Raw genomic sequence first — 13,819 nt, 5'->3', positions numbered from 1 at the left:
CCTACTGGATTTAGTCCTCCTGGCTTTACATCTGTGACCTGGGAGAAATAAATACTTTAATATGTTATTATGATAGATAAAAGATAATAACCAAATAATCAAAACAAAAGATGCTGAGAGGCAACTGATAATATCCAATACCCCTTCTGAAAGTAATCTTAGAATATTTGGAATAGACTAAAACTTTAATTTAAAAAAAGATATATAGAAATCAGTGGTTCTGTGATATACAAACATAAAACATTAAAAACATGCTTTTAAGGTTAGGATTAACATAAAGATATCTATAATCAGCACTTTTTTAACAGGATGTAGGCTCACCAGAGTCTATGTTATTGGTAAGAGGTTCTAGACAATGTGGTTAAGACAAGCAATAAGGGATATAAATATCAGAAAGAAAGAAACGAGTGATAAGTATATGCAGAAGATAAGATGTATTCTTTAGTGAGGATGGCAACAGGGGACAAGACAATTAATTGAAATTGAAAAAAATATAAGGATTCAGTAATATGATCAGGATAAAGATAAATATACAATATTTGATATATATACATGCTGAAAATAAAAATATGTAATTCTTTATATATCAGCAATTGCCAATTAGAAAAATAAAGGGAGAGAAGATTCCATTAAAAAAAAAACCGATACTCTAGGGATAAGATTAATAAAAAATTTTAAGACATTTGCAGAAAAAATATGAAACTTTACATATGATAGATAGGAGTGCTGTTAGATCTACAAGGGAAAAGAAAGACTATTCAATAAATACGGCAAGTAAAAGTTATCAATATGAAAAAAGCATAAATATATAACATAAAAACCAACTCCTCTTTGAGTAAGAGCTTAAAAGTCAAGAACAAAAATTTAAAACTCCTAATAAAAATTATCTTGAGGCCCTGGGGTAGGAAATAATTTTGTAAACACAAAATATTAACTTTAAAACATTGGTAAGTTTGTCTACACAAAATTATGAACTTTTATCCATTCAATGACCTTAAAAAAAGAAAGTGAAAGGACACGTTACAACTTGAGAATATATTCACAATACACACAACTGTTAAGGGTTACTATCAAGAACATAAAAAGAACTTCTTAATCAGCTCAGTTCAGTCACTCAGTCTGACTCTGCGACCCCATGGACTGCAGTACGCCAGGCTTCCCTGTCCATCACCAACTCCCGGAGTTTACTCAAACTCATGTCCATTGAGTCGGTGATGCCATCCAACCATCTCATCCTCTGTCGTCCCCTTCTCCTTCCGCCTTCAATCTTTTCCAGCATCAGGGTGTTTTCCAAAGAGTCAGTTCTCCACATCAGGTAGCCAAAGTATTGGAGCTTCAGCTTTAGCATTAGTCCTTCCAATGAATATTCAGGACTGATTTCCTTTAATACTGACTAGTCTGATGTCCTTGCAGTCCAAGGGACTCTCAAGAGTCTTCTCCAACACCACAGTTCAAAAGCATCAATTCTTCAGTGCTCAGTTTTCTTTATGGTCCAACGCTCACATCCGTACATGACTTCTGGAAGAACCATAGCTTTGACCAGATGGATCTTTGTTGGTAAAGTAATGTCTCTGCTTTTTAATATGCTGTCTAGGCTGGTCATAGCTTTTCTATCAAGAAGCTAGGTTCTTTTCACAGCTGCAGTCACCATCTGCAGTGATTTTGGAGCCCCCCAAAATAAAGTCTCTCACCATTTCCACTGTTTCCCCATCTATTTGCCATGATTGATGGGACCAGATGCCATGATCTTAGTTTTCTGAATGTTGAGCTTTAAGCCAACCTTTTCACTCTCCTCTTTCACTTTCATCAAGAGGCTCTTTAGTTCTTCTTCACTTTCTGCCATAAGGGTGGTGTCATCTGCATATCTGAGGTTATTGATATTTCTCCCGGCAATCTTGATTCCAGCTTGTGCTTCATCCAGTCTGGCATTTTGCATGATGTACGCTGCATATAAGTTAAACAAGCAGGGTGACAATATACAGCCTTGACGGACTGGGGAAACAGACTCTTCGAGGGCATAAGCAGAACCTTGTGCACACCAGGACGCAGGAGAAAGGAGCAGTGACTCCACAAGAGACTGACCCAGACTTGCCTGTGAGTGTCCAGGAGTCTCCAGTGGAGGTGTGGGTCGACAGTGGCCTGCTGCATGGTCGGGGGCACTGAGCGCTGCAGTGCATGGGAACTTTTGAAGGAGGTTGCCATTATCCTCATTACCTCCACCATAGTTTGGCCTCAGGTCAAACAACAAGGAGGGAACACAGCCCCGCCCATCAACAGAAAATTGGATTAAAGATTTACTGAGAATGGGCCTGCCCATCAGAACAACACCCAGTTTCCCCCTCAGCCAGTCTCTCTTCTATCAGGAAGCTTCCAATAAGCCTTTTATCCTTATCCTTATCAGAGGGCAGACAGAATGAAAACTACAATCACAGAAAACTAACCAAACTGATCACATGAACCACAGCCTTGTCTAACTCAAGGAAACTATGAGCCATGACGTGTAGGGCCACCCAAGATAGACAAGTCATGGTGGAGAGTTCTGACAAAATGTGGTCCACTGGAGAAGGGAATGGCAACCACTTCAATATTCTTGCCTTGAGAACCCCAAAAAGATAGGACACTGAAAGATGAACTCCCCAGGTTGGTAGGTGCCCAATAGGCTATGGGAGATCAGTGGAGAACTTCTTCATATTAATAGAAAAATCCTAACAACTCAATAGAAAAATGAGCAATAGAGAAAAATAATTTCACCAAAGTATTAACATATAGACCTACAAAAACTATTCAGTATCACTGGCAATCAGGTTTTGCAAACCAAACATTTAATCTTCATTACAAGACTAAAATTTAAAATTCTGACAATATCAAGTATTAGGGATAATGTGAATCTCTCATACACATTGTTGGTGGAAAATAGTTTGGCATTATTAGTCACCCTAAGACCCAAAAATTCCACTCCTAGGAATACAGAAAAAAGAAACTGCTACAAATGAATAAGATACATTCAAGAATGTTCATAGTAGCACTGATACTGACAGCAGAATTTAGTTAACAAACCAAATACACTTCAATGAAAAGATGGAACCCTAGTACCAAACCCAATCTAAACTCTAAATTCGTTTGGCATATTCAATAATGTAGAAGTCATACAGTAGTCAAAACTATAAAGAACACAACAACAACATGAAAAGATATTAATTATATAATATTTAAGTGAAAAAAATAAGTCCCAAAAGAATATATAAAACTTGCCTTTTATATACAGTTTAAAACAACTAAAACTTAGAAATGGGTATGAAAGTTAATTCTCCACCAAATAACGTATATACTCATCATAATCCCAGATGAAATGTCAACACACATTTTTTTGTTTGTTTGTTTTTGTCTGGCAATGGGGGATGATTTGCTTCTATAGTTCATTTGGAAAAGTAAATGTATGAGTGAAAAGCCAAATACATTTGAAAAGGAAGAACTAGCTAGTTAGAGTTTGCTACATCAGTAGGAGAAATATATTAAAATCTATAATCATTAAAACACTTTGATATTGACATAGGAATAGAACAATAGATCTGTGGGACAGAAAAAGAATCCAGGAAAAACATAGACATTTAGCTGATGATAAAGAGCACTTTTCAAATCAGTATGGGAAGAGTAGGCTAGTCAACAAAAGGTGTTGAGACAACTGACTCTACAACTGAAAAAAAAATCTCATTTCAAAAATCCAAAAATAAATTCCAGATAAAGACCTAATCTTATTGAGAAAGGCCTTTGTAAGCATCACACAAAAGCCAGAAATTACAACAGAAAAGAGAGATTAAGGAAACATAAAAATTTAAAAATTCAAATAGAAAAAAAAAAGACATCCTGAACAAATTTAACAGTATCTATCAGGCTATTTAGCAGTATCTATCAAGTGTGAAATGTAAACTACCTTTGTTTCTATTTCTAGGAACCAGTCCTACAGATATATCAACACAAGCAATTGAACACAGATATGTATGTATGAAGATGTTTAACAAAAAGCTGGTAGTGGCAAAAACTAAAAACACTAAGTGTTGTTAAGGAGAGGAACAGGTAAATCTACAATGGAATAATATGCAGCCTTTAAGGATCTACAGGTATAAATATAATGAAATGAAAAGACATCTTCAATATATTATTTTTCTTTGAAATATTAAAATAGAATAAATTTTTAAAAATATTAAAACAACATCTTCAGATGCCTAGGGATTTCCTGAGAGTTTATAGCATTCTTCAACAGTAAAATAACTTGAGAATACATAGGTCTGTAACTTTTTAATTCAGTAATTAAAAAAAATTCAGGACTGTCATTCATAGGTTGATGATAAATATGAGGCAGGGTCACATGCTCATCTACAGTTAATTTGGCATCAGAATCTGTTTGGCAATATTTGCACAATTATATTGTGTTTTTATTTTATTAAAAAATAGGTGGCAGATTGAGAATGAAAATGCTGCTGTCACAGAAAAGCACAGGCCTCATAAAACTAATATTAACTGAAAGAAAGATAAGATTGTTAACCTGCCAGAATGAGAGTATCATTAACTTCAATGGAATGGTCTATATTCAATTTGAGAGGGAAAAAAGAAGCACAATTAAGAATCATGAACAAAGGCTTGGTGTTTATGATGTGGATATATATGGCACCCACATTTTTGTATAATCCTCTACCCTTGGGTGTAGGTAGGACCCAAGATCTGTTAATAAGATGGGATAACCACTCCCTTGACTCAGCTGTATTATATGGCAAAGATGATGGTACAATCACTCTTGTGATTATGTTGCATTTTATACTGGACTCCATCATAGCAGAATAGAGTAAGATTCTCTCATTGACTCTGAAGAAGTAAGTTGCCATGTTCTTGGAGTGCCACAGGAATGAGACCCAAAGGTGATCTCTAGGAGCTGAGAATGATTCCCTCCCAATAACCAGCAAAAAAGAAAGGATCTCAGTGCTACAACTACAAGAGGACTCTGAGCTCCGGGTGAGGAGGCACTCTGCTGATATTTTGGTTTCTGACTTTGCGATACCCCGAGCAGACAACCAACTACACCCTGCCCATACTCTGGTTCTGCATAAACTGAAATGATAAGTATTAACAGGTGTTACTTTAAGTTTTTAGTGTATGGTTGTTTATAACAGCAATAGATAACTAACATAGTATGCTGACATGAAAACATTAAGATTGAGTAAAGCTGATGAAATATGAATGGGCATGAATTTGAACAAACTCTGGGAGATAGTGGAGGACAGAGGAGCCCAGTATGCTACAGCCCATGGGGCTGCAAAGAGTCGGATATGACTTAGCAACTGAACAACAAGTGGAGAAGACTGTTGTAAATGAATACAGAAATAGAGCTAAACACATGCATTTTAATGATTCAGAACTGGCAGGATTGGAAAGAGGGGGGCGATTTACCTGAGAAGAGAAGAAAGGCATGGTCAAGAATATATCATGTTTGTATTCTTGCAAAGAAAAAGAAGGAACTTAACATTTATTATCTTCTATTTACTTTGTTGGATACCTCCACATTCCACAGTGATGAAAAAGCTGTTTTAAAATGTTTATTTTTCTTCCAATAAAACAAGTAATCACATATCCTCTAAAGCATAGAAATGTTTTTAAAGCAAAATGATATTAAAGCCAAAGCACAGAAAACTCATTAAATTTGTATCATGAACTAATTAATAACTATATGTAAAAATTAATGTGCTTGGTATGAGTACATTTATATCTTTTGATATACTATAGTAATATATATATAAATTATTACTACTATAAAATATTTAGGACATGAAAGTTAGTGTTTTATATGTCTTTGAGTGCTTACGAATGGTACTTTGAAAGCTTATGGAAAGTCTGGTAGTTCTGTTATTCACATCTTGCAGTTTTCTTTTGAAGATTCACTTACAAACCCAGTCTGTGTGAGACTTTCCCCATCTAACCCTTTAAATGACACCAAATGTAAATTTCCTGACCGCACTCACAGACAGTTCAGGTTTAGCTCTGTTTTGTCCGACTCTTTGTGACCCCCATGGACTGCAGCATGCCAGGCTTCCCTGTCCGTCACCAACTCCTGGAGTTTACTCAAACTCATGTCCATTGAATTGGTGATGCCATCTAACCATCTCCTCCTCTGTCATCCCCTTCTCCTCCCGCCTTCAATCTTTCCCAGCACTAGGGTCTTTTTAAATGAGTCAGTTCTTCGCATCAGATGGCCAAAGTTTCAGAGCTTCAGCTTCAGGATCAGTCCTTCCAGTGAATATTCAGGACTGATTGCCTTTAGGATGGACTGGTTGGGTCTCGTTGCAGTCCAAGGGACTCTCAAGAGTCTTCTCCAGCACCACAGTTCAAAAGCATCAATTTTTTGGTGCTCAACTTTCTTTATAGTCTAACTCTCATATCCACACATGACTACTGGAAGAACCACAGCTTTGACTAGATGGACCTTTGTCAGCAAAGTAATGTTTCTGCTTTTTAATATGCTGTCTAGGCTGGCCATAGCTTTTCTTCCAAGGAGCAAGGGTTTTTTCATTTCATGGCTGCAGTCACCATCTGCAATGATTCTGGAGCTCCCCAAAATAAAGTCTGTTACTGTTTCCACTGCTTCCCCATCTATTTGCCATGAAGTGACAGGACCAGATGCCATGATCTTAGTTTTTCTTCAAAGTAGTTGTAAGAAATCTATACTCTCATCAGCAGTGTGTTCTTCCTCTTGTTTTAGGTTCTTGTCTAGAATCCAAAACAATTCTTTAGGTTCTTGAAATTTTAGAATCTAGAACAACTCCTTTTGTTCTAGATCCTTGTCATTTTGTTTTTTTTTTTTTTTCCATTTTAGATATCCTGATGTAATATTGGTTTAAATTTGCACTTTCCTGATGAATAATGAAACTTTTCATATATTGAATAGCCATTTGGATGAGCTCTTTTTTAAAATGGGCTCTGAAGTTTTGCCTTTTTTTCACAGGTGTGCAGGAGGAGTTCGTTATGTATTATGTTTGGATATTAAAATTTAAAAATAATCTCTTTTTAGACTGTCAGAGAAAAATATAACATAAGCAACATCTGGATTAAACCTGAAGAGCCTTTAAAAAAAAAAAAACTAGTTTCTATTCTCCTGTATCATGGGTTTGACATGGGGAAAGAGAAAGAAAAAGTCTATCTTTAAATATTTAATTCAAAAACTAAGCAAAATGAAAATGGTCTTATAATTTCTGACACTGGAAGAAACCTACTGGGAAGCTGTCATAAATCACAGTACTTTACAGCAATAAAATAGTCACATCCTTGAAGTTCACTATTTCTAGCTAATTAAAATTTCATTGTCAAATACATTTTGCAGTTTGTTCACATTTTACAGTTTCTCAGAAAACACACTTCTGAGAAAAACTGGTAAATAAATTGTTGGATTTTCTTTTTAAAAAGGACCAGAGAAAAGCCTGCCTTCTGGGTTTAAATACTCTTCCATTTACAAACAAAACAAATAAAACAAGCAACTTCTAAACTTTTTAAAAAGACTTCTGCCTTTTACATTTCAGAAAATTTGCTTTGAATAGTACATTTTGGTTTTGTTAATAAAAATGTTTCCAAGAGAGACTTGTTTTCATTCTTTGTAATGACAGCAGTAACTCCAAGACATTCTTCCTTACACCATGTTTTTGGTTTTGTTAATAAAAATGGTTAACACTGGCTCCAAATGGGGGAAAAAAGCTAATTCTTTGGACAATTTATCTTAAAAAGCTGATCATCAAATACTAAGTGCTTATACTGTATTTAAAAGAAAAGGAAATGAAGAAAACCAAAATTACTAAAAATATATTTCACAATTTTAGCAACTGTCATGGGGCAAATATTTGCAAGTAAAATAATAGTACTCATAAAATAGAGTGATATTGTTTTAAGAAACTACTGTGATGTTTCACTGAGTTTCAAGTGGAGGCAAAAACGCTTCAAGAAAAATCTCAAGATGTATGTAAGCTAACTGTATTCAGTTCAGTTCAGTTGCTGTCGTGTCCGACTCTTTGCGACCCCATGAACTGCAGCACGCCAGGCCTCTCTGTCCATCACCAACTCCCAGAGTTTACCCCAACTCATGTCCACTGTATTACTGTGGTACAATTCCTTTACCATATGCAGACAGTAATTCAATAATCTACTACTCTTTCTTTGAGTGATTCGTCTCCCATATTTTGAGAAAATGCTAAGAAATATAACCATACTAAATAAAGTCTTAGAAATGAGCTCATCATAATGAGCTCTTGGTATACAAAAGATGATTATCCTTCCCTGTTCATAGACATATTATGTCTTGTCCCGTCCTTTGACTGAGCAAACACAATTCTTTCAAGTGGTTCTTTCTGCACTCCCTTTGACACATCACTCCTTTTATTAAAAAAATGAAATAAATTATTTTATTTATTTACCTGACACTTTATGGTCTTGGAGAAGGAGAAGGCTACCCACTCCAGTATTCTGGCCTAGAGAATTCCATGAATTGTATAGTCCATGGGGTCGCAAATAGTCAGACACGACTGAGCGATTTTCACTCACTTTATAGTCTAGGTGTTCCTAGAAAAGGGAATTCTTGTAGTAGGGACCCAAACATCTTATCTTCTCCTATCTCACTGGAGAGACCAGAAATCAAGTCAACTACACACAAATATAATCTAGCTAGAAAGTTACAAACCAGAGTATTAAAAAGAGAATATCCATTTTTTTTTTTTTTTAGTCTTCATATTAACTAAAGGTAGTATTTATGAATAGTTAACTATTCAACAGTAGCATGCTACTAAGGTTTTCAAAGGCGCTCTGTAGTCTGTGGAATTAAATGCAATACATCAGAGCAAGCAACCTGTCCAACAGGTTGACTATGCTAGATGTCACCTGATCCTGAATGACACTGGCTTGATCCTGGCACCTAAACCTGCTTGCTTACTTTTGAAAGTCTAACAAAAGAGAGCATGCAGAACCAGGTCATTTTTCTTCTTCAAAGAAGAGAACTGTATTAACCTACACTAACTTTACAACTTGTTATTTCAGCAATTCACTTATTTATAAAATACCTCAAACCTGAGAATGACAGAAATGTGGGATTTTATAGTCTCATTCTTGATAAGAACTCCTCACTGGCTCCCTCTTCATGTATTTAAGTTCAGAGAACTCTTCATTCAGCAGAATGGTAAGGTCTGAGTAGGGGCGAGCGAGGTACCAGAGAAGATAAGGGCGAGCAAGGTACCAGAGAAGATAAAGACCTTCATCTGAATTTTAATGATGATTCAGTAAATCTCTCCTACTTGTCAAGTATGCACAAAGAACATATTCTCAGTGGCAACGCTTTAGGCTTCCAAACACAAGCTGACATCATACCCATAATTACATGTGGACCTTTGATAGACTGAATTCCGATTAGGGCGCGCACACGCACATACACAGAAAGCAAAAAATAAAAACAAAAGGCAGCTGTATGCGGATTCACGCCGCTGAGTCATGACTCATTTTCTTGACTCACTGTTTACTAGGAAACGACAGGACACAATCAGTTATCCTCTCTCCGCGCTACAGAATTAGATAATTTAGAAAGTTTATGCAACTAAGTGCAAGAATCTTGTGAGCCTTATTTCACCACACAGCCACCGGCTTCTTCACGAAAACTAATATACAGGGAACTGAAAACAAGAACCACCACAAACAACCACTAGAGAGCGTGAAAGGGCAAAAAGTACAAACCCAGTGTAACTCCCTCTTTAGAAGCTGCTGAAGGTCAAGGCTGGAGCAGAAGGGGAAACCCAACCCTGTGTCCACCTAAACGGATTTCCAGAGTTTTGAATAACTAATCAGGTTACCTTTATGAGTAAAGAATTAATTTGATAATTCAGTGTTTTACACATCCAGCCTCAAGTTTCTGCCCCGTGGACTGTCCTTCATCTTTACTTCTGTTTATAGAGATTTTATTCTTACAAATTTAATGAGGATACAGAACCCAGCATTATACCCCAAAAGTAGGAAGAAATTGCAGTGGGGAAGAAGTATTAATAAATCCGCTAAATGAGACAAAAGTTTTGATCAACTATACCCAAACTTTTATCAGAAAAATGTCATGGCTATATTACAGAGCTCTTTACCTTTTTTGCAAATTTAATATATAAACTATACGGATATATATTTCGTGAAAAAAATTTAGAAAAACTAGTATCAAGGAAAAAAAATCATGAGCAGTGAAAACGGGCCTGCCTTCAAAAAAAACCAATGGTCAAAAGAAAATTGTTTGACATACATAAGAGAATTTCTTTGCTCATGCCATTCATTTCATCCTACCCACTCCCTTCCCATTTACAACGTGACTTTAGTCATAAAATGGGCACCTTATTAGCACAAGTGCCTTTCAGAACATAAACCTGCATAATCTGACATCTGTATTCAGGAGAGAAAAAGGAGTCATGTGTTTCCTTCTAATATTTTTCTCTTTCCAATACACAGTAGCAATTTTATAATTATTAGATTGGTTAATAGTTTTTTTTCAACTCAGGTCAGTAAAATACCAGCAAATGATTAATGACCTGATTGTTTCTAACATGGGGAAATATACTAAGGGCAAAAGTCCATTTTTGTATGTCTATCTAGCTATCCATCCAACCATCCACTCATCTATCATATATACACATAACATAATATACACGCATGTATCATGGCAGTCCTTTCACATACTTAGGCAGGATAAAAGATGAGAGAAAACTCCAGGCCCTGTGTAACACAACGTGAACACTGTTAAGTTGGACACAGCATTATGTCCTCATTCTCACAGCCATCAGTCCTCTTATAAACAGTGTGTTTTAATAATAGATTCGGCAGTAAGACAAACAGTCTCTTGTTTCCTACTGGGTGGAGAATGTCACTTTGTAATTTGATTTCCAATAGCCGAGAGCAGTAATGAAACTGTTCCTTACAACTTAACTGCTCATCACTCACAGACTTGTAAATCACAACCCCATTTACAGACTTAGTCAAAAACTGGAATAGCAGGTCAAGCTTTAACACAAAAACACTACATCCCTTCACTGTGCTTGGAGCCAAATCAAGCTAACTTGTTCCCAGGGATTGTAAAGAACCATGACAGATCCTTTTGACAGTGGCTATCTTTACTATTTAGCTCCCTAGAATAGTGTGGTCTCTCTCAACTCCACAATGGTCTCCAGAAAAATGGAAAGGGCAGCAACCTTTTCAGAGACTAAATGAAAATGTATGAAGACAGATGTTCACTGTCTGTTGTGACTCTCAAGATCCTCCACTTAAGTTACCCTCAAGCACATAATTCATGAGGTAAAGTAACAGAGGACCCTTACAAATGCAGAGAAACTGAGCTGCGTCTTGGATAAGGAAGCGACTGGTTCAAGCAGTTGGATAATTTTAAAATGTTATCTTACATTAAAAAAACACAAACATAGAAAAGGCACTGAATATGGGATAATGCTACCCAAAAAAAAAAAAGCTTTACTAACTTCAATTATACGGAAAATGACTTAAGTCCCAAAGTCTTTAAAAGAGATTAAAATCAACTTGAATTTTAATTTCATATATAGGCATTTAGAATATGCTACAGCTATGTAATTATTTATATAAAAGCAACATACAAACTGCAGTCATTTTCCTTAACTGAAAACTGCTTTTTATTCTGATAAATACCAATACTTTGCATATATATTTTTGGTTTTGAATGAGTATATCAATGTTGATGACATCCATCTGCCAACATCTCCTCCCCATAATATTTCAATCTAGATTTATGATGTATTTGGTCTTTAGGCAATAACTCATGGTACCTGAGCCAGCAGACACAGTATGGACAAAGTATAAAGCCTAAATGTAGCTGGTACCATGAAAAAAACCAGTAAACTGCAAATCAGGAGATCTGTATTTTCATTTCAATTCGTTCTAATGCTGTGATCTTGAGCAAGCACCAAATCCCTTACATCTCAATATTCTCATTGAAAAGGAAGAGTGTGGACTGCAGTAGATGATGTCTCAAGTCTCTTTCAGATTTAACTTTCAATGAGCTAATTAGTTAAAGTTTCTGACGTCATCTACTGGCAAAGGATAGTAAAAGTCTACCTTGGGGAAAAAAAAAAAGCAAGCAAAGTTCTCATTTGAACTCTTACTGCTGGCTATGGATCCAACCTGTTGAACTTGCCAAATGAAACAGATTTTACTACATGCTACTGAGATTCAGGCAAGACTGTTACATTATTATTAATGGTTGATGTATTTTGTCTCTCTCAGAGAGAAATGGGCTGTATCCATTCCTAGGTATCTTAGTATTTCATAAAGAATCTAGGGAAAAACTAGAATAAGCATCAACTTCAAATGATTAAAAGAACACGTAAATGTTGCAGTGTTAGTACTTTGCTATGATCACCACACCTTTAATTTATCTGAGTTTCTCAGAAGGCTATTTTTGATCTAGATTTTGTACTGGATGTTGACAGTCTCCACACAGTACTCCTGTGAACTCACAGTTAATGAAAACCAACCCTTTTTTTTTTAAGCCGATAAGCACAAAAGTAAATAGTCATTTCATTTGTGAATTTTGAAAAAGCACAGATACCCTTTAAATATATACAAACTTTTAACTTCTGTCTCAGATGGATTCTAGGAACTCTTACCTGGGGTCTGCATTCCGTGAAGTTTCTGGGTGTTGCTAACATGATCTTTCCGGCATGCCAGTCAGAAACTCAAAACACTTTCTATACCGCACTAGCTGTGCTTGTTCACGCTCCGGCTCTCTCTCTCTCTCTCTGTTTTTTTGCTCCCGCTCAATGCCTCAGACAGATTGGAATGCAGAAAAGCCAGAGCCAAGGCCAGTCAAACTCACCCCCCTCAACCCCCCTCTCCCCAGTTCTTTTGCTAGAGAGCACTGAACAAATAGCTATCCTTCCTGCTCACAGCGTGTCTCTTTCACAGCACTGGGTGCAAGCAATCTAGTTCAGAAGAAGCAACGTGAGTTACCAAGCAAGGTATTTAATTCACTTCTGTCCCATGGGTGGATGTGTACATCTGTGAGTTTTAAGAAGCGATTCTTTTTTTTTTTTTTTAAAGCAATCTATTTCAAAATCTGTCCTGTTTTAGGAATAGAAATATAAAACAAATTTCAGAGATTCTTATTTTGAGTGTTACTGCTGAATTAAAATACAAACTTTTCAAAGTACAAAGCCCAGGGAAACATCTTACAGCTGATGTATGTATAGAAGTCTGTTAACACATATATTGCTATCTTAAAGTCACTCAGTGCATCACTTTATCACAACAGTAATATTTTAAATTTAGAAAAAGAAAAACTTAATTTCTCTGAAACTTTTCATTCAGGTCTTAAGCTAGAACTTCATTTTAAAAATAAACTATAATTAAAAATTAATTTTATAAACAGAATGGTTCCTAACTGATTAGTCAGTAAGCGTGATGAAACTACAGATAGAATCAGTATGCTCAGTCATTGTTTTGGTTTGCTTGAAAATCTGAGATATTTCTAGGGTTTGTTTTTCTCTACATTCCAAAAAAAGGAGGCAGGTCAATGACGTAATATTCATTATTGGTATGATGAGCTAACACACTATGCAGCTGCTTGGTTGCTGAGGTTAGCATGTCAGGATTGATCAATTAAAAAATTCACTCTTTGAATTACTGAGCAGATTCCACCTGCCACTTCAGACAGTGGAACAGGACAGACATGAGAGGAGCACAGTTTCAATCCGTTTTCTTCCATTTAACAAACAGCTGATGGAAATACATTTATTTTACCTCTATT

General features: G+C 36.0%; 1 protein-coding gene across 5 annotated transcripts in view; it reads right to left on the bottom strand.

The window, feature by feature from the left end:
* Positions 1 to 13,819, bottom strand: part of RASAL2 (RAS protein activator like 2) — a 383,912-nt gene that overhangs the window by 129,269 nt on the left and 240,824 nt on the right. The window contains exon 1 of one of the 5 annotated variants that reach the window (XM_061160794.1): positions 12,681 to 12,814. The exons of the other annotated variants lie outside the window; for them this stretch is intronic. Within the exon in view, the coding sequence (XP_061016777.1) occupies positions 12,681 to 12,693 (13 nt within the window). The 5' untranslated portion in view covers positions 12,694 to 12,814. Of the gene's footprint in view, positions 1 to 12,680; positions 12,815 to 13,819 lie in introns of those variants that run through there. 5 annotated transcript variants of the gene reach the window in all.

Source organism: Dama dama, chromosome 14 (assembly GCF_033118175.1).
Source record: "Dama dama isolate Ldn47 chromosome 14, ASM3311817v1, whole genome shotgun sequence".
NCBI lineage: Eukaryota > Metazoa > Chordata > Mammalia > Artiodactyla > Cervidae > Dama > Dama dama.
This window is presented reverse-complemented; position numbering and strand designations above follow the sequence as displayed.